The sequence below is a fragment of the Engystomops pustulosus genome, chromosome 3 (assembly GCF_040894005.1).
Source record: "Engystomops pustulosus chromosome 3, aEngPut4.maternal, whole genome shotgun sequence".
Classification (NCBI taxonomy): domain Eukaryota; kingdom Metazoa; phylum Chordata; class Amphibia; order Anura; family Leptodactylidae; genus Engystomops; species Engystomops pustulosus.
Window position 1 is genome coordinate 18,352,089 of NC_092413.1, and position 21,966 is coordinate 18,374,054.

General features: G+C 41.0%; 2 protein-coding genes across 9 annotated transcripts in view; one reads left to right on the plus strand and one right to left on the minus strand.

Annotated features, from left to right (window-relative positions):
* Positions 1 to 2,645, minus strand: part of RCOR3 (REST corepressor 3) — a 55,031-nt gene extending 52,386 nt beyond the window's left edge. Inside the window, exon 1 of the mRNA XM_072140199.1 lies at positions 2,514 to 2,645. The gene's annotated coding sequence lies outside the window, so the exon portion shown is untranslated. The remainder of the gene's footprint in view (positions 1 to 2,513) is intronic.
* Positions 1 to 21,966, plus strand: part of KCNH1 (potassium voltage-gated channel subfamily H member 1) — a 250,984-nt gene that overhangs the window by 30,118 nt on the left and 198,900 nt on the right. For 3 of the 8 annotated variants that reach the window (XM_072140188.1, XM_072140196.1, XM_072140189.1), the window contains exon 1: positions 2,696 to 3,023. The exons of the other annotated variants lie outside the window; for them this stretch is intronic. In XM_072140188.1, the coding sequence (XP_071996289.1) occupies positions 2,945 to 3,023 (79 nt within the window). In that variant the 5' untranslated portion in view covers positions 2,696 to 2,944. Of the gene's footprint in view, positions 1 to 2,695; positions 3,024 to 21,966 lie in introns of those variants that run through there. 8 annotated transcript variants of the gene reach the window in all.

Sequence of the window (21,966 nt, forward strand, 5' to 3'; positions counted from 1 at the left end):
TTTAAAATCCAATTGTCACAGAGACTAAAAAAAAGTTCTGGCTGGGATTACAATGATAAAATATACAGTTCCGACTTACATACAAATTCAACTTAAGAACAAACCTACAGACCCTATCTTGTATGTAACCCGGGGACTGCCTGTACTTAACATTGATGTACTTGTCCGCATTGTAATCTTAACTAATGTCATGACTTCCTATCCTGTACCAGTAGATGGGGTTGTGGTATAACCTATGCTATGCCGCACTATGTGTTCGCCTTCGGATTTCTCATCTGCGCTATGATGTGTTTGAGCCTCCGCACCTGCTCTATGCTGCGCACTGTAGGAGAGATACCTCTTCTTTCCAGCAGTGGGCGCTATGGAACAGGTAAGTGCAGCTGTCTTAGGATATCCCTTGTTGAGTTGTCTTTGTAGATGCTCTCTCCATGGTGCTGAAACAATACAATCCAGGCAGCTGCTTATCTAGTGCAAGGGATTCTCTCTGAGCTCAATAGTCCTTGTTGGGAGCGATGCTCTGCAGATGGTAAAACTACAAAAAATGTTGAATGTATTAAAAAAATATTAACAATCGATTACCAATCGTTAATGTTGAGGTAGTGCTGTACAAGGAGAGATGGTAATTTTGTATACAAGATCTAATAAAAATCAGAGTCTGAGTCTGGAGGCCAGACACAAAGGAGAGTGGCCCCATAGCAAAACAATTCAGGGGGCCAATTGTTGGCTCCACATTTGTGTCCAAGTTGGACTCAACCGATGAGAATTGACCATCCAGGGCTCCATAATATTCAATTTTGTATTGTGTAGGACCTGTCTGGTGTCCTGTACTCACTTTAACCCTGTATAAAGAAATATAACCCCCCTTCCACTTGCACCAAGGACCCCATAGCAACAACCCGAGCATTTCGATTATATAAATGTCTACATGTAGTTCAAAATAATTGAGAGAATATTTATGTTTGTGCCAGATCTACAAGGGGCTTTCAAAACAGTGCCACCTCTGTCAGCAGGTTCTGTGTGGTATTGCAGCTTAGTCCTATTTACTTCAATGGAGCACAACTGCAATGCAAGACATCACCCATGGTTAGAGGGGACTTGTTTTTTTAAGGAGGCAGCCATATTTTCTAATGCTGGACAACCCCTTTAAGTGACAAATGACAGGCTGGACCTTCTACACATTGAACAAAGCTACAATAAAAGGAACATACACAATGTATCATAGTGACGGTATTGTTGCAGCCCCCTATTAGGGGGGCTTCTGCTATAGGTTGCATGTTTGGAGGCTTAGATATATTCTGATTTTGGGGTGGGGGCTGCTCTCAGCTGGTTCCTATGATGACAGCTTGTCACAAACTTTGCAGTCAGAGGGGAATCCTGTAGAGAGTAGGTGGATACTGAGAGAGGACTGCCTTAGCAATGGGTTCCCCGGTGAGTGAGTGGGTGGGCGCTTGTTGGTCTTTTAACTCATTACATGACATCACCGAGTGCAGATAATGGAAAGTGATGAGCTGTCCCTGAATAGACTATGCATGACATTACCTATAGGCTGGATAGAGAAGAATTCTCCAGGGATACATCATCCTTGCTGTGTATGTTAAAGACATATGCATCACCAGTATCCAACTATTCCAATACTACAACTCTCAGCATTGTAGTACTAGTTCTGCAACATATACATACAGTCTGTCTATGCTTCAATATTTAGAGCAATATTTCTATTACTCCCAATATAGAGAACACAAGAGGGATGGGGACTACAACCCTCAACATATCACTAAATAGAGTAAATCAGGCCAAGCCGGGAGTCATACTTCCATGCAATAGAAAGAGACCAAATTTCCTTGTGTGTAGGACTACAACTCCCATCATTCTTCAATATAGAAGAACATCTTATAGAGATTAGTATATCCTCATCATACTCTAGTTATTTAGTATTTATCTGCACCCTAGAACCAGTAATCTAGATAGTATCTCGCAACTACAATCCTCATCATCCTCTTTGACATAGAACAATATGCTATAGAGAGAAGTATATAATCATCGTACTCTAGATACTGGTTAGCTTGCAGAAGGCGACTATAGAAATATTTTTAGTATTTATCTGCACTTTAGAAGCAGTAATAGTATGTTGCAACTACAATCCCCATCATCTTCTGCCTATGTAGATATAAAACAACATGCTATAGAGAGAGTATGTAGAGAGTATGTAGTCATACTCTAGATACTGGTTAGCTTGCAGGAGGCGAGTATAGAAATATTTAGTATTCATCAGCACTCTTGAAGTATTGATCTAGATGTTATGTCACAACTACAATCCCCATCATTCTCCTCTTCCTACTTTGGTATATAAGAGCATGCTACAAAGAGTAATATATCATGATGAAACCCTAGAGACTGGTTCGCTTGCAGGAGGTGAGGAATATTTAGTATCCATTCTACATTCTACAAGCAGTGATCTAGATATTATGTTGCAACTACAAACCCCATCGTTGTAGCAGGACATCTTGACTAACCTGCACTGCTATAGTCCTGGGTTAAGGAGGTTTTTCCATGTAGGAGGTAGAGCAGTGTGGATTTGGGCAGGCAGTGAAGAGGTTACATAATCCAGTTGCTAGACACAAGCAGTGGGGACTCCTGTAGGGCTGAGCTGTTCATTTCAGGACCTTGGAGAGCAGAGAGGGGTTTTGCTCCTGCCAAACTCAGAGGAACAGGGGAGCAGAAGACAAGGTGGGAGGTGTGAAGGGGATGAGTGGGGGCAGGGGGAGTGATGAGGAGGATGAGAAGTGCAGCTAAGGATGGCTGGGAATACTGCTCCTTCATCCATCGCTTCTTCTGATGCAATAGCTGGATCCCACTCAGGACCATGAGGACCTCTCTACATGAAGGACCAGGACCCTTCCCTCCACTACCCTGAAGCCCCCTACAGCTTTGGACTACAGCTGCTATGACCATGGCAGGGGGTCGGAGAGGACTGGTTGCTCCACAAAATACCTTTTTGGAAAATATTGTCAGGAGATCTAATGGTAAGGACCCTTCACAAGCCACCCTATACCTTCTCATTGTCCTGCAGAGGATCCATGTCCATTTGGAAATTTAACACAAGAGGTTTGATGGTTTCACTTCACTTAACCTGGGATTTATTTCTTTGCAGTTTAACCCTTTCACAAGCAAGGCATAGCATCTCCACTCGTAGTGGATAGTGCAATGATCTGGTTAAGAAGATTGCAATGGTTGTAATGGTGCATTCCTGTATTGTCAGTCTGGAGGTATTTCTGTTCTTAAGATCATATACAGGGGAAAGAGGGTTATAGGAATGTGAGGGACATAGATCTATAAATACCCTCTGATGGTCTATAGTGATAGAAGATGACCATATAGTGCCCTGGGCTTGTGCCGTTGACTTGACATGTTCTTGGCTTGAGGTGCCTTGCAAGTAAAGGGAATTGTATTCTAATAATTGGCTACAACTGCATTCTTCCAGATGGAGGAGACTTTATTGCCAAATTCCCATGCACTTTGTATGGTCTAGTGTTTCTGTGGGGATTGTACTGTACAACTGATGCTACCGAAGATGCTTTAATCTCAATACTGTAGGTACATACTCTCCCAGGATGCAGGTGTCCTCGGTGGATCTTTAATGTTACCTTCTGTATCATAAGGCGACCTTCTGTATTACCATGCAAGGTTGTTAACGTGCTCTGTGGACCTTCCCTGTAACCTTTGAAGGGTGCTCAGCCCTTTCTGGACCTTCCGTATTACCACGGTTCTCAGCCCCTATGTGGACCTCTCATAGAACCTTATGAGATTTTGCAGTGTACACATGCCTTCCATGGACCTTCTTTACTACCTTCCAACTTAAAAATGCCATTTCTGGACCCTTAGGTTCTGAGGGTAGTTTTGCCTTCTTTGGACCTTCTGTATTAACTTCACAGTGTGATAATGACCTGGGGCTGTGTGGACATCTTATGTAACCTTCCTAGGGTGCTTATACCCTGTCTGGACCTGCTGTATTAGCATCCAAGGGTGCTTATGCCCTAAATGGACCTCTTTGTTACCCTCTCTAGTTGATAACACCATGCATGGAAATACTATGGTTCTAAGGGTACTCTTGCCTTCTGTGGACCTTCTTCACATTATGATGATGTCCTGTGGTTGTGTGGACCTCTTATGGACCTACTGTGATAATGTCCTTTGTAGACCTCCTTTGTACTATTCTTGGGGTGCTCCTGCCCTGTGTAGATCTTCTATATAACCTTACTAGGGTGCTCATACCTCTTGTGGGACTCCTACATTACCTTCCTAGGGTGCTCCTTATAGTATTACCTTCTCTAGTTGATAATACCATGTGTGGAAATTCTATGGTAGGTTCTCAGGGTCCTGTTGCCTTCTGTGGACCTTCTTCACATTATGATGATGTTCTGTGGCTGTGTGGACCTCTTATAAACCCTATATGGACCTACTGTGATAATGTCCTTTGTAGACCTCCTTTGTAATCTTCTTAGGGTTCTCCTATCCTGCGTAGATCTTCTTCTATCTAACCTTACTTGGGTGCTCATACCTCTTGTGGGACTCCTACATTACCTTCCTAGGGTGCTCCTACCCTATGAGGACCCACTGTATTAGCTTTTGAGGGCGCTCTTGCCCCTTTATGGACCTTCTATGGTAGCTTTTGATGGTGGTCATGCCCTAGGTGGCCCTTGTATGTCAGGTGGATGAGATGCCAAGGTAAGTAGTTACTGAGCTCCTCAGAAATGTAGTCTTCTAATTAGAGACAGTCGTCAGCCGCCCTTGAGATTTCTTAAGAGCTGAATTAACATATTCTATAGGCTCGTAACCCCATGATCCTGGCTTACTATAGCATGATAGCTGGTGCTGGTGCCTATCCCCTGGAGGTCACCTTCTTCTCTAGACCTATTCTTATTCTATTGGTATTGTTCTCCTCTACTATTGATGCAGAATCCAATATATTTCCAGAGCAGGTTGTTTTCAGTGGTGTAAACCTTCACATCTCACCTTCTGGTCTGATACAATTGTCTTGGTATGTGAATTCCTTCGGTGTAGTCAGAGGTCTTGGATCCCGGCAGGTTTGTCACCGCTTCTATAGTTGCTGTGCAGTCAGTAGGTGCCGGCCATTGTGTTTCTCTATATATAGAAGATCATTAGAGTGAATGTAAGGAGGTATAAATAATTCATAATCTATCTATTAGGCTCAATATCTTATACTGGGGCTATGGCTGCTGAAGTTGGTTATTTACTGTCAGGAGATGTGGAAATGTTGAGTAAATGTTCCTGCAGAAATAAGATAAATTAATTTCAAATATCTATCTGTCATCTCTATATCACTTATCTCTCTATTGCAGGGGTGACAAAATCTTTTTTCATGGTGGCCAAATGAGCCTTAAAGTGGCCAGATTTCATCTTATTACTGTATAAATGTATCTACTTAAGCTGTTTAATCAATACTTAGCATTACCATTCCAATCAGGGCAAACACAAAGCTTCACATATTGTTAAATAATAATAATCTGAGACACCAGCATGGCCTTAATGTATAGCAGCCAATAGTACAGTGGCCCCATACTAGCCAATAGTCAGAGTCCACCACAGCAGCCAATAAACAGAGCACCACAGCAGCCAATGGTCAAAGTGCAACGCAGCAGCCAATAGTCAGGGTGTCCCACCCACAGGGGCCAATAGTCAGGGTGTCCCACCCACAGGGGCCAATAGTCAGGGTGTCCCACCCACAGGGGCCAATAGTCAGGGTGTCCCCACAGCGGCCAATAGTCGGGGTGTCCCCACAAGGGCCAATAGTCAGGGTGTCCCCCACAGGGGCCAGCAGTCAGGGTGTCCCCCGCAGGGGCCAACAGTCATGGTGTCCCCCGCAGGGGCCAACAGTCATGGTGTCCCCCGCAGGGGCCAACAGTCAGGGTGTCCCCCGCAGGGGCCAACAGTCAGGGTGTCCCCCGCAGGGACCAACAGTCAGGGTGTCCCCCGCAGGGGCCAACAGTCAGGGTGTCCCCCGCAGGGGCCAACAGTCAGGGTGTCCCCCGCAGGGGCCAACAGTCAGGGTGTCCCCCGCAGGGGCCAATAGTCAGAGTGTCCCACCCACAACAGCTACACTGCGCCCTCAGCAGCCACAGCCCCTCCCAGCTGTATGTTTATGTACCCCCGTGTGTATAGCTGACACAAACTGGAGCAAAGAAGACAACTGCTGCTGCTTTGGGGGAGCAGGAAAGGTGAGTATCGGAGGTTGCCTAGCCCCTATGCTACTTTCCTGGATCAGTTTTGGGGCAAGCTGGATTTGGCCCATGGGCCTTCTATTTGAGACCCAGGATTTATTGTATCTTGTATTCTCCTATTATCCATCTCCTATCTGTCTATATATCAGAACCTGGTGTAGGAGCCGGGTGCCCACACCACCAGATATCGATCAGGAGGCCGGAGGATTTCGGACCCTATGATGCGCCAGTGTATTAGCCATTCTCCCTTTATTGTATCATGTATTTTTAGCAAGGGGCCGGATTCATTTGGTCATGTGGCTATTTTTTAATCTATATATATCTGCCTGTAAAACTGTGCACATTTCGTTTTCCCGACGTGTTACCCGAATATTTCCGATTTGCGCCGATTTTCCCTGTATTGCCCCGGGTTTTTGGCGCACGCGATTGGATTGTGGCGTATCGGCGCCGGCATGCACGCAACGGAAATCGGGGGGCGTGGCCGAATGATAACCCGACGGATTTGGAGACAGATTACAGACTACAGATTATAATCTAGGATTGCTCAATCATGAAGTTGATGTTAAATAAGGATTATGCAAATTTTGTGCACACCATTGTGTGCAGGGTTATCGTTAAAGATGGTGTCATCCGGGGGTGATGATCCCCCCAAAAATGGCAGCACCCTGCGCCGAAGGTAGCGGCATGCAAGGCCGTGGATCATTTAAATGCTGCTGAAGATTGGCCTTCTGATCGCAGGCCTTAATGCAGAGGTGGGGGGGGGGGGGGGTTTTGAGCCAAACCGAGCCTCAACTTCTAATGAACTCGAACCCTCAAAGTTTGTTGCAAACCTGAACTGTGCAGTAGTCTTAAAAACTTCATATATCTATAAAAGTCATCAAAAAGATTATTTCCAAAATATATTTAAATTCAATATTTTTGACAAACTATTAGATATTTTTGGACTATTTTGTACTTTCTTTTTTTGAAATATTCAGATCATGAAATGTAATTGGGAGGTTCTTGGTATAAAACTATTTCTGGGGATTTCTATAATCTCCCGCTTGGCAGTCGTCTCATGTCAGGGGGGAGAATAAATAGCATAAAGTGTCTTGGTTCATCTCTGAGCACATGACGCGGGGGCAGTTTTCCATCTTTTAGGTCATTAATTGATTGAACTGGTAGCTCCGGGGCTTCCACCACGAGGCGATAAATAAGAATCATTCACATTGTCTCTATGAAAAATTCTCCTGCTTAGAAGTGGAAGAAGAATATCATAATCCTTAAAGGGAAAGAACCTTATAAAAGTTAAAGCTTATCTAAAAAGAGGGAAAATGGCTTTGTCATATGTGACTTCTATGCTGAATTAACATCTTTTAAAAGTTACAGGCCCAGAGCCTGAGTCTGTACTACTGTACCTCAGATGGTAATATAAAATGATGTTATTCATAAGAGGATAAGAATACTGCACTTTCCCATAGGAGATAATAAATCAAGTCTGTGGGTTCATGTGGTCCTTTTACACGCACGTTTCAGGGTCCTTCATCAGATCTAAGCACATACTTCCGATGATATAATATTCTATATCCTCCATTGATTCACTGATGTTATGGAGATTTGTGAACATTTTAAATGTGATACAAAAAGCATTTAGCATGTTATAGAGCAGAAAAACGCTGATTGGATAGTTCTTTCTGCAGGCAGCATATTATAGACAAGGTGGCGTACAGTATATTGTATATAGTGTCCTATCTGCAAGCAGCATGTTATAGAGCAGGAGAAGAAGAGTAGATTGTACATAGTGTCCTATCTGCAGGCAGCATGTTATAGCGCAGGAGAAGAAGAGTAGATTGTACATAGTGTCCTATCTGCAGGCAGCATGTTATAGAGCAGGAGGAGCTGAGCAGATTGTACATAGTGTCCTATCTGCAGGCAGTAGGTTATAGAGCAGAAAGGGCTGAGCAGATTGTACATAGTGTCCTATCTGCAAGCAGCATGTTATAGAGCAGGAGGAGCTGAGCAGATTGTACATAGTGTCCTATCTGCAGGCAGCATGTTATAGAGCAGTATGAGCTGAGTAGATAGTACATAGTGTCCTATCTGCAGGTAGCATGTTATAGAGCAGGAGGAGCTGAGTAGATAGTACATAGTGTCCTATCTGCAGGTAGCATGTTATAGAGCAGATTGCATAGTATCTGCAGGCACACATTTTATAAAATCCTGCCTCCAGATAGAACACTCTGTAATCTTCTGAGCTCCTCCTTCTCTATTACATGTGTCCCTTATTACATGCCCCAGTGATGCCTCCATTCATTTGCTACAATGCTCTGAAATTAGACATGTGCAAAAATCTCAGGAGACAGTGGACTCCCCCGATCAATATGAAGCGCTCTTGTGTAAGTGATCATAGAGGATCCCATCCTGCTCCTGACAATCATTGATGGCTCTTGCAAAGCTCTTCCGAGTATACGTGTCTACACATCAAGGGGGCATGGCTTCTCATTGACATTTTATATATTACAGACCCCATAACAGAATCTAAATAGTAATACAGACCCCAAACCAGGCAATACATGATAATAATAATACAGACCCCAAACCAGGCAATACATGATAATAATAATACAGACCCCAAACCAGGCAATACATGATAATAATAATAATACAGACTCCAAACTTAGCTAGTAGAGGCATGGCCTTCCATCATTATGAGGTCGGGGGCCCCACAAATTCTCTACATTCTATGGTTCAGTGGTATCTGCAAGATGTTTGGCCATTGGAGCAAGATTTCATTTTGTCTTGACCCCAAACCAAATTGACAGTAATACAGACTACTAAATCAGGCAATAAATTAGATTAATACAGACCCCAAACCAGACAATACATTATAATAATACAGACCCCAAAACAGACATGATGGTACAGAAGGCAAACAAGTCAAATAATAATACAGACCCCCAAACCAGACAATAAATAACATAACTGCCAAACCAGATAATACATACTCATACAGATAGCAGATCAAAAGATAATAATAACACAGATCCAAAACCAGATAATCAATATTACAGACCCCAAACCATTGAATTATACTGATGTACTTAGTATTAGCCAGACATGAAAATATCAGCCACAGCTGGTGGCAGTGCAGGCTGTATGTTTTGCATCACAGGAGGAAATTGGGGCAAAAAACAGAAACATGTCTGCTTGTTTAGGGCAGATATCGGTTGTACAGTATTTTAAAGGAAACCTACCATTTGATTTGATGCATTATGAAGCAAACATACCTTGAGAATGCTGTAGCTACACTGATGCAGGATCATATCTTGGTTAATCACTGAGCTGAGTGGTTTTGCTGAAAAAACAATTATAACCTTCAGGTCCTTGGGAAAGCTGGGTCAGCATGGCTGCCTTGATCAACACATTACACAAGGGAGCTTGTAATTACAAATGCATGACTAACCAACCTGAGCTGGATAACTCATACACAGCAGCTGGGGGGGTGAAGCAATTGATTATTCTGTCTGGCAGGGAGAACAGTGATTACATCATCTTCTCCTGCAGAGAAAACCTCTCCTGCTACAAGAAGTGCTGAAGAGGCAGAGCTTAATTATCATAATGTTATATCTGTTTTATCAGCAAAACCACTCAGCTCAGGGATTAACCAAGATATGATCCTGCATCAGTGTGGCTACAGCAGTCTCAAGGTATGTGTGCTTCATAATGCATCCAATCAAATGGTAGGTTTCGTTTAAGGTGTTGTCCAGAGGCTGAAAAACATGGTTACTTTCTTCCAAAAACACCTGAGCGCCACACCTGACCATGTTTTATGCCGGTATTACAGCTCACCTCTATACAGCTGATTTGCAATACTGGCACAAACCATGGACACACGTGGGGCTGTTTTTGGAAGAAAGCAGCCATGTTTGTTTTTTTGGACTTCCTGAAAATCCCTTTTAACCCCTTAAGGACGGAGGGTTTTTCGGCTAATTTCTCGCTCTCCAACTTCAAAAATCCATAACTTTTTCATTTTTACGTGTACAGACCTGTGTGAGGGCTTATTTTGTGCGTAACAAATTTTACTTTCCCGTAATGTTATTTATTTTAACATGCCATGTACTGCGAAGCTGAAAAAAAATTCCAAATGTGGAAAAATTGAAAAAAAAACGCACGTGCGTCACGTTCTTGTGGGCTCAGTTTTTACGACTTTCACTCTTCGCTCCAAATAACACGCCTACTTTATTCTTTGGTTCGGTGCGATCGCGGTGATACCAAATTTATACAGGTTTTATTGTGTTTTAATACATTTTCAAAAATTAAACGAATGTGTACAAAAAAGAAAAAAATTTTTTTGCCATCTTCTGACGCTAATAACTTTTTCATACTTTGGCGCACGGAGATGTGTGAGGGGTCATTTTTTGCGAAATGAGGCGACGTTTTCATTGCTACCATTTTGAGGTCTGTGCGACATTTTGATCATTTTTTATTTCATTTTTTATGTTATGTAAAAAGGTGTAAAAGTCGCATTTCGGACATTTGGGCGCCATTTCCCGCCTCGGAGGTCACCGCCGGCCGTAGCCGTTTTTATATTTTGATAGATCGGGCATTTTGGGACGCGGCGATACCTAATATGTCTGTGATTTTTACTGTTTGTTATGTTTTATATCCGTTCTAGGGAAAGGGGGGTGATTTGAACTTTTAATATTTTATTAATTTTTTTTATTTTTTAAACTTTTTTTTTTCTTTTTTTTTTCACTATCTTTTAGACCATCTAGGGTACATTAACCCTAGATGGTCAGATCGCTCCTACCATATACTGCAATACTACAGTATTGCAATATATGGCATTTTTGCAGGTCATACATTACAATGAGCCACTGGCTCATTGTAACGAACCTGCATAAACCATGTAGCCTCGTGTCAAAAGGAGACCCGAGGCTACCATGGTAACCGATCGCCGCCCCCCGATGACGTTCGGGGGCGTGGCGATCGAAAAAAAGATGGCGGCGCCCACGCGCCGCCGTCTTTTAAACGCCGCTGGCGACTTTGCCGGCGGCGTTTAGAGGGTTAATAGCCGCGATCGGTGCTAGCACCGACCGCGGTTATTAGCGGTGGGGGTTTTGTGCAAAATGCAAAAACCCCCACCTCTGTATGAAGAGGACTCAGCCCGTGAGCCCTCTTCATACATCCCTTATACCTCTGCGCCGTAGAGCTACGGCGCAGAGCGTTAAGGGGTTAAGGATCTTCTAGTCTTCATAAATTAAACATATAGACATGTATCAATAAGATTCCATTTTTAATAAATAACAATAATGGATTGTACACATTCTAGTGTATAAAAAAGAAGACAACATAAAAGAACCTCACCAGGAATGCAAACACAGTTCTTTTACAGTTGATAAATTTTACTGCATCTCAGTCACAAGACAACTCAAAGCGCAAACACATGCTATATCCTATCTCCATAACCATAAAAAGCTGCCCCGCTATACTATCAGTTATAGTGATTCGTGAATAGTGCAGCGTACACATTTTTGGAGTTTTTTTGCAAATCTAAAACAAAGAATTATCATAAAAGTAAATAATATTTAAGATCCCTGGAATTGAATAAGGCCCAAACAGAACATACAATTATATTGGCCCAAAGAGGAACGTCTCATATTGAACAAGTAGTCTAATCTGAAGCCAGAATATTATAGAGCAGCAATAGCAGCTTGTACATAGTGTCCTATCTGTTTGCAGCAAGTTATAGAGCAGGATGAGCTGAACAGATTGTACATAGTGTCCGTCTGCAGGCAGCATGTTATATAGAGCAGGGGGGGCTGAACAGATTGTACATAGTGTCCTATCTGCAGGCAGCATGGTATAGAGCAGGAGGAGCTGAGCAGATTGTACATTGTGTCCTATCTGCAGGCAGCATGTTATACAGCAGGAGGAGCTGAGCAGATTGTACATAGTGTCCTATCTGCAGGCAGCATATTGTAGAGCAGGGGGAGCTGAGCAGATTGTACATAGTGTCCTATCTGTTTGCAGCAAGTTATAGAGCAGGAGATGCTGAGCAGATTGTACATAGTGTCCTATCTGTTTGCAGCATGTTATAGAGCAGGAGATGCTGAGCAGATTGTACATAGTGTCCTATCTGCAGGTGGCATGTTATAGAGCAGGAGGAGCTGAGCAAACTGTACATAATATCCTATCTGAAGGCAGAATTTTATAGAACAGTAGGAGCTGAGAAGATTGTACATGGTGTGCTACCTGCTGGCAGCATGTTATAGAGCAGGAGGAGTAGTGTAGATCCATATGTATTTTTGTGTGGAATTATTTAGCAGGAGTATTTCAGCAGTATATGAGAGCTATTGCTGAATGTACTTTCATACAGACAAAACTGTCAGCTGCTAAGTAGGGCTGCCATCTACACTACTAAACCCAGGATAAGTAGAGGTTTAAAAGAATATAGTGATTTGTAACTGCTCAGCTCCTCCTGCTCTATCATGCGGCCTGCAGGTAGGGCAATAAATACAATCTGCTCAGCTCCTCCTGCTGTATAACATGCTGCCTGCGGATAGGACACTATGTACAATCTGCTCAGCTCCTGCTGCTCTATAACATGCTGCCTGCGGATAGGACACTATGTACAATCTGCTCAGCTCATCCTGCTCTATAACATGCTGCCTGCGGATAGGACACTATGTACAATCTGCTCAGCTCCTCCTGCTCTATAACATGCTGCCTGCAGATAGGACACTATGTACAATCTGCTCAGCTCCTCCTGCTGTATAACATGCTGCCTGCGGATAGGACACTACGTACAATCTGCTTAGCTCCTCCTGCTCTATAACATGCTGCCTGCAGATAGGTCTCTATGTACAATCTTCTCAGCTTGTCCTGCTCTATAACATGCTGCCTGCAAATAGGACACTATGTACAATCTGATCAGCTCATCCTACTCTATTATTTTATTTTTAACTCATTCTAGGCCTGCTGATAAACTAATTGCACAGATTACTCTCCATAGCCATATGTACTATCCATAGAGCCTATGGGCCATACATTATAATATATCCCTATGGTGTAATGCTGCTGTGTCAACACAAATGTGACTTCAAAGATGCATAATGTAAGTGAGCAAACATTAGCGTCCATGAAACTTTAATGTACTATACATCGCCCTTCCACTAGATAAACATGTGACGCGGGAAGGTCCTAATGGTGAGGCGACGGCTATTATTATGGCAAGTAAAGCATTGACTGCGAGTTCCCACTCACCCCATAGGATATTAATAGGTTTTACTAATGGATCTTTCATGTTGCTGGGATGGCTGTTTATCAGCATAAAGCCGCATACAGCGGGGGATGATGAGGTTTTCTCCCACAGCGGTGTTTGATTTCACTGAGGATTGAAATGTGAATCTATATCATACTAATGAGACCAAGCGGAGCGCTACGGGTGCAGCTCAGGGGTGGACAGACCCGCTTTACATCAGTACATCTTCATTACCTTCACCAAGTCCATCTCTCTGCACCAATGGCCGCTCTACCGATTCTGGCGCAGTTCGAATTTTTTCTCTAGTCTTCAACATTCCCGAGTAACCGGTGATATTCTTCTTTTACATTATATGCTAATTAAGTTCTATATTGTCAGATGGGCGGTCCTAAGCTGAACCAGATGACCAGGGACCGCCCACTTGGCAGTATAGAACGTTATCAGAATATTCTATCTATTATCTATCTATCTATTATCTATCTATCTCATATCTATCTATCTATCTCATATCTATCTATCTATCTCATATCTATCTATCTATCTCATCTATCTATCTATCTATCTATCTCATATCTATCTATCTATCTATCTATCTATCTATCTATCTCATATCTATCTATCTCATATCTATCTATCTATCTATCTATCTATCTATCTATCTATCTCATATCTATCTATCTATCTCATATCTATCTATCTATCTATCTATCTATCTCATATCTATCTATCTATCTCCTATCTATCTATCTATCTATCTATCTATCTATGTATTTATCTATCTATCTCATATCTATCTATCTATCTATCTAGCTCATATCTATCTATCTATCTATCTATCTATCTATCTATCTATCTATCTATCTATCTATCTCATATCTATCTATCTATCTCATATCTATCTATCTCATATCTATCTATCTCATATCTATCTATCTCCTATCTATCTATCTATCTATCTATCTATCTATCTATGTATTTATCTATCTATCTCATATCTATCTATCTATCTATCTATCTATCTATCTCCTATCTATCTATCTCATATCTATCTATCTATCTATCTCATATCTATCTATCTCATATCTATCTATCTATCTATCTATCTATCTATCTCATATCTAGCTATCTATCTCATATCTATCTATCTATCTCATATCTATCTATCTCATATCTATCTATCTATCTATCTATCTATCTATCTCATATCTATCTATCTATCTCCTATCTATCTATCTATCTCATATCTATCTATCTATCTATCTATCTATGTATTTATCTATCTATCTCATATCTATCTATCTATCTATCTATCTATCTATCTATTATCTATCTATCTCCTATCTATCTATCTCAAATCTATGTATGTATGTATGTATGTATGTATCTATCTCATATCTATCTATTATCTATCTATCTCATATCTATCTATCTCTCTCATATCTATCTATCTATCTATCTATCTATCTATCTATTATCTATCTATCTCATATCTATCTCCTATCTATCTATCTATCTATCTATCTAATATCTATCTATCTATTATCTATCTATCTATCTATCTATCTCATATCTATCTCATATCTATCTCTTATCTATCTCATATCTATCTATCTCATATCTATCTATCTATCTATCTATCTATCTATCTATCTATCTATCTCATATCTATCTCTTATCTATCTCATATCTATCTCATATCTATCTATCTATCTCCTATCTACCTATCTATCTCCTATCTATCTATCTATCTATCTATCTATCTCCTATCTATCTATCTATCTATCTCATATCTATCTCATATCTATCTCTTATCTATCTCATATCTATCTCATATATCTTTATCTCTCTCCCTCTCTCTATATCTATATAATTTCCATATCACTTCTACCTTATTTTTGTGTATGTTGCATTACTTTATCTTTCTCTTGCTGCAGAGTATTCTAATTCCCTGTAGATGTTGCTCACTTTTTCTCTTCTCATTACTATTAGCCCTTTTATGCTGGGACACAGCAGAATAATATTAGTTTTCTCTGTATAGTGTACCTGCTGATCACTCACACTAATGCATGCTGATTAATAGTAAGAGGCGCCCTTCCCCCTCTAGGCTTCACATAAATGAAGGGTGACAGGGGCATCTAAGATCCCATCAAGAGCCTTCAATTGCAGGTCAAGATCAATACCAGACAAGTAGCCATGTTTAGTCATGTGACATGTGGTGTATTTGTGTCTGATAGGAACAAAGTGATTCCGGCATTACCTGTTCCAAACCACGTTGGAAAATGAATGTACTAATTGTATTTTATTTAATTTCTATTTATCTCATATTTATCTATCTCATATCTATCTATCTCATATCTATCTATCTCATATCTATCTATCTCATATCTATCTATCTCATATCTATCTATCTATCTATCTATCTATCTATCTATCTATCATCTATCTCATATCTATCTATCTCATATCTATCTATATCATATCTATCTATCTCATATCTATCTATCTATCTTTCTATCTCATATCTATCCATCTATCTATCTATCTATCTCATATCTATCTATCTAATATCTATCTATCTATCTATCATCTATCTATCCATCTATCTCATATCTATCTCCTATCTATCTATCTATCTATCTATCTATCTATCTATCTATCTATCTATCTATCTATCTATCTCATATCTATCTATCTCATATCTATCTATCCATCTCCTATCTATCTATCTATCTATCTATCTATCTATCTATCTATCTATCTATCTATCCATCCATCTATCTCATATTTATCTATCTATCCATCTCATATCTATCTATCTATCTATCTATCTCATATCTATCTATCTATCTATCTATCTATCTATCTATCTATCTCATATCTATCTATCTATCTCATATCTATCTATCTATCCATCTATCTCATATTTATCTATCTATCTCATATCTATCGATCTATCTCATAGCTATCTATATATTTATCAAGTCAAAATTATTCAGCTGCACCAGTAAAATAGAATTTTGCACCTCTCAATCTATAATCTACGGTATTTATTTAAAACATTCTACCTTTTATCTATCTTGTTTCTGCGTATCCATCTATTAACCATCTACCATGTGTCTTCATTTATAAAATATCTATCTATCTATTATCTATCTTACCGGTACTCTTCGGGGGACATTAATCATAGTCTGTTAGACTGTTTTGAGCGTCTCGTTAATTAGGCGCATTTATGCGCCATTTTCTGGCGCACTGCAAAGTTCGGCACTTAGTGGTTTTGAGTCCCTGCGCCTTATCTGACATAGTGAGAGCTTCCTATACAGATGTTTGCACGGGATCTATCACTAATTTGCGCCTAAAAAGGCACAAAATAGGCGCAGAAAATGCACCTCCTCTGAGCACATTTTAGGTTCCCAAATGAAGAATAACCTCTATGCAACATGGAAAATACTTCGGAGCAGTTTTAAAATGTAAAATTTCTCCAGTAACGACTTCATCATTGTCTATGGGATCATCTCTGGGAGTGATTATTGTCTTATTGTACAGATCTGAGAATATTATCAGTCTCCATTTCATGTAAATTATAATAACAAAGGCAAAGACTCATTTCAGCAAGAATTTTTTTTTTTTACATCTCTGTCACTTTTAGTCCCTGTAGTTACATCACAATGATAGGTTTTGTGCAGAGATGACGCCCTGAACGTTCTGTCACATTTTCTAAGTCTCCTTTCATTATTAGTCACAAATAAGATCTAACAATTGCGCCAAATTTGGCGCTAATTTAGGCGCAAATGAATGGGACATGCGACAATTCCAAAGGGCATTTACTAAGGCAGAACCAGATCCATCATAGATCAGGAGCCAAAAAGAGGAGCAAACCGGGTGCAAAAACAGGCGAACCTGAGACCCACTATGATTAATGTCCCCCTTCATGTTTAACACATTCCATCTATCTATTATCCCTCTATTTATTTTCTATCTATTTTATTATCCATCTGCCTATCTAACTGGAGTTGCAAAAAATGGCGAAGCAGCAAACATTTTAAAAATAAAATGTCTATTACTTTAGTCTCAAAAGTCCTTCCTATCATCGATTAGTCACGATTTGGTTGAACGGTGGTTTAATCCCAGAGAGCTCCAATCTCAACTGTTTAACCCCCTACTACCAAAAAAACCTGATAAAATTACCTCTCTAATTCTTCATCTCCTTCTTCTCTTCCCTCCCTCTACATTGATGTCCTTGGTATCCAAGAAGGATTCTCGAGAAAATTTAGAGTCTGTTAAGGAAGGGAGGAGAAAAAGAGCCTGATATGTGACAAAAGGTCCACTACCCTTGAATCCTGACAACTGGTCCCCTGGACCTGACACCGAAGCCATTAACACCCTCCACCTGTAATCACCAGTGGAAATTAAATTGGCAGGTCATTGTGGAGTGACGATCCTTCCCAAAATTGCGGCGCCTCGTCCCATCGGCATGCTAGTGCCGCCTTGCGTGGGGTGAGGGGGAGGTTAAGCCAAACTTGACCCAAACTTTTATTGAAGTTCTGATGAAACAGAACTTTGCGCTTCAGGTCCACTCAACACTAACGGTTCTAATCCCCTTGTACACATACCAGATTTCTGATTTCCGCAAAATATGTTTAAGGTGATGTATACTTTGGCCTGTAACCCCCCTCCCCCCCCCTCACCTTATCTCATGTAGAGCTGCAAAAATTTAGCCGCATACTGAGCGCATACAATTTTGCTCTTAGAGAATTCGTCACGGTACAATACCTTCACCTAGAATTCGGAGCCGTTTTATAATCACCAGCAACAAAAACCCAAAGCTTAAAATTAACGAGAAAGCTGACACTTTCGAGGGTTTTATCTTTTTTTTTTTCCCATGTAAAATATTTCATCATGACTTTTAACACGGCGGCTATAAAGCACTGGAGATCTGCCAACAGGACTCCGCTGTCTAATGATATACTTAGATAAGAAGGGATACGGTATTCACCGCCAAACCGTACAATGCAGAGCGGGGAACATCAAGACCCAACCTTATCCTCTGCCGCAGAACCAGCAAAATGACGAGTCTTCACTTTTCTCCCAAAATGCAGAGTCCTCACACTGAGGAAGACAGTGTTCAGGGGATGAAAAGATATTCGTACAATGTCTAGGTGGTTAGCCGTAGAGATGAGCAGAACTCGGAACATTCTCTTCTTCTGTAGATTCTTTCATTTCATTTTTTTTTTGTGATGACATTCAATCCTGCGGGATGTACATTACCATGTTAAAGGCCATGTTGAAAAACTGAAGATGATACAGATTAAAACAAACCTGTGATAAGACAATCCTTTTAAAGGGATTTTCTAGTGCCTACTCTCGTAATAATAATAATTCTTTATTTATATAATGCACACAGATTACGCAGCGCTGCACAGAGCTTGCCAAATTAGACCCCGTCCTCAATGGGGCTCACAATCTAATCAACTTACCAGTATGTTTTGGAGTGCGGGAGGAAACTGGAGGACCCGGGGGAAACCCATGCAAGAGAACATTACAAAGTTTTTGCCGATGTTGACCCTGGGACTTGAACCCAGGTCCCCAGCGCTGCAAGACTGTAGTGCTAACCACTGAGCCACCATGCTGCCCAACTCTCTTCACAGTGGCCCAGGGTACTGGTACCACTTACTCATAGGCACAGTGACTGTGGTAATCTTCCTATTTGTGTTATCCATGACCTCCTGTCATCTAAAATCAGCTTTTTACATTATGCTAATGAGTCAGGCATGTTACCAGAGCCCTCCGCCCATGCTCAGGCTTTTACACTGTACATTTTACCCATCCCACTGTGTGCTGAAACTCGCTACTGCAAAGAGATTTCGGCAGGCTGAACAAGGAGGAAAGTACTGAGGAAGCCACAGGGGCGAAGGAGAGACAGTGTAATGGCCTGTGAAACTGCAGCACCAAGTTAATTTGGTAGTGCCCCCAAACCCCTTCTGGATCATTAGCACAATTTTAAAAGTTGATTTAATAGCTGTCAATTGAATCCGGAGTCCCTCAGGCTCATAATTTTAAAAACTTTTCTTGTAAAATCAAAGGCATTAGAAGCTAAAAGAAAAGCGGAACCTGCTCTTCATGATCCCTCTGTGCTATGAGATGCTGTGTGCTGACAATGTGCTGAGATTACAAGATCCAAGGTTTATATACGCTTTTCTTTAGCTTCTGAACACTCTACTGGTCTCTGATACATAGAAAAAGGGCAATGATACAGATCAGCGTCCATGAAATGGATATTAGACACAATGGGGCAGATTTACTTACCCGGTCCATTCGCGATCCAGTGGCGCATTCTCTGCGCTGGATTCGGGTCCGGCCGGGATTTATTAAGGCAGTTGGAATACATCAAGCCGGGCTGAGTGAAGGTAAGTGCAAGCTCCGCGACACATTTTTTTTTTTAAAATGCGGTGGTTTTTCCGAATCCGTCGGGTTTTCGTTCGGCCATGCTCCCCGATTTCCGTCGCGTGCATGCCGGCGCCGATGCGCCAAAATCCGATCGCGTGCGCCAAAATCCCGGGGCAATTCAGGGGAAATCGGCGCAAGTCGGAAATATTCGGGTAACACATCGGGAAAACGCGAATCAGGCCCTTAGTAAATGACCCCCAATGACACACTCAGCTCTGCCATCTTACATATAACACACAGAATCAGCACTGCTATGCCTTCCCCTCCCTTCGGATCATGACCTTATCTTGTGTGTAATTTGTAAAGCAGATCTCTGCATGCTGCTTGCCTATTGGAAGTGCCAGTGTCTGTAGTTTGTAGAGTTAGCCTTGTCTGTACAATGCAGAGTTGTCTGTCTCCTGCCCTCTGCCTGCTTTAGAGAAACTATTCATAAGAGGAGTCCGACCATAGTCAGGAGTTTATGGTCGGATCCAGGGACAACCAAAATGTAAACACCAGGGCTGATAGAGACAGGTTGGATTTATATCAGTGAAATGCTGTATTTTTTGTTAATAACAGTAAATTAGAGAATGAATGAATGAATGGAGTCTCATTTTCACCACAAAGGAAACACAAGGAGGGAGGGGGGTTTATCATTGAGTTTTTTGTCTGTGTTTTGCGTTATTTTGGCGCAGTTGTGGTACAAATGCTGTTTTGCGACTTTTCATTGCGCCAAATGAACACAGGACAGTGCAAAGTTACTTTAAAATAGACCCTGCATTATTTACTAGTTTTTACAGTACTGAACTAAATTCATGATTTGCGCAAATTTTGTTTTAGGCACATGTTTTGGGTCAAAATCACTCCAGTCACCCTCCGGCGTAGAAATAGGACAAAAACCATTACCAAATTTATCAAGAACAATTGCTCCTTAGAGGGACATGTGCACCAAAAAAAAAAACTTTTTGAGAAAAACGCAAAAACATGATGAATTCCGATAAAACAAAAATGGAATTAAACAGACGACAAAGTCAAAGGCAAATTGTAAAGATAAATTACCCCAAATGAATATCACCAGAAGGTGTCCAATATACGTGGTCATAATAACCAAAAAATGTCTGTCCTATAAAACATGGGATAAATGGTAAAATCTTTTCTTACATTACAGGCAGTCCCCGGGTTACATACAAGATAGGTTCTGTAGGTTTGTTCTTAAGTTGAATTTGTATGTAAGTCGGAACTGTATACTTTATCATTGTAACCCCAGCCAGAACTTTTTTGGTCTCTGTGACAATTGGATTTTAAAAATGTTGGGTTGTCATAAGAATCAGGAGTAACAATAAAGCTTCATTACAGACGCCTGTGATAACTGTTACAGCTGATTATTGTAGCCTAGGACTAAAGTACAATAAATTACCAACATCCAGAGGTCCCTTTGTTACTAGCGGTTGTCTGTAAGTCGAGTGTTCTTAAGTAGGGGACCACCTGTACATCTATTCTACCTCTATGGGTGCTATGTGGGAAAGGGCATCTCCCGCTCAGGGTCCATACAGGTTTGGGAACTGGCGCTGTAGTCTACAGCCATTATTTGTATACACATGATCTGTACAATGTAGGTTGAGGTTCTAACATAGAATCTTAGATGGCATTTGATGTGTGTTTCTTGTTGGGATTGGGTGTAAACCACAAGGCATACGGTGCCTAGAGGTTCCAAAGGTATAAAAATTGGTGGTTACATTCAGTTGTGTAAACGTAGGGTATTTCCAGCTTATACTGTTCTCATATATCAATAAGGTTTTCCATAATATAAATGGTGGGGTTATAAAATTTGGACCATAAACCTTTCATTTTGGAGATAAAGAAGGTTGTATCCAAGGTACCACATGATCAGTAAGTGGTGGAATCATAACATAGTAAACCAAGCACTTCTAGAAAAACCTGCTCTATATAAGGGGCGGTCATCTCAAAGAGTGGTCTTTGGAAAGGTTTCATAATATTTCTCCATATCGAGTGATTCCTAAGGTGTGACATGATACATCAAGACATAGACACTACATTCCC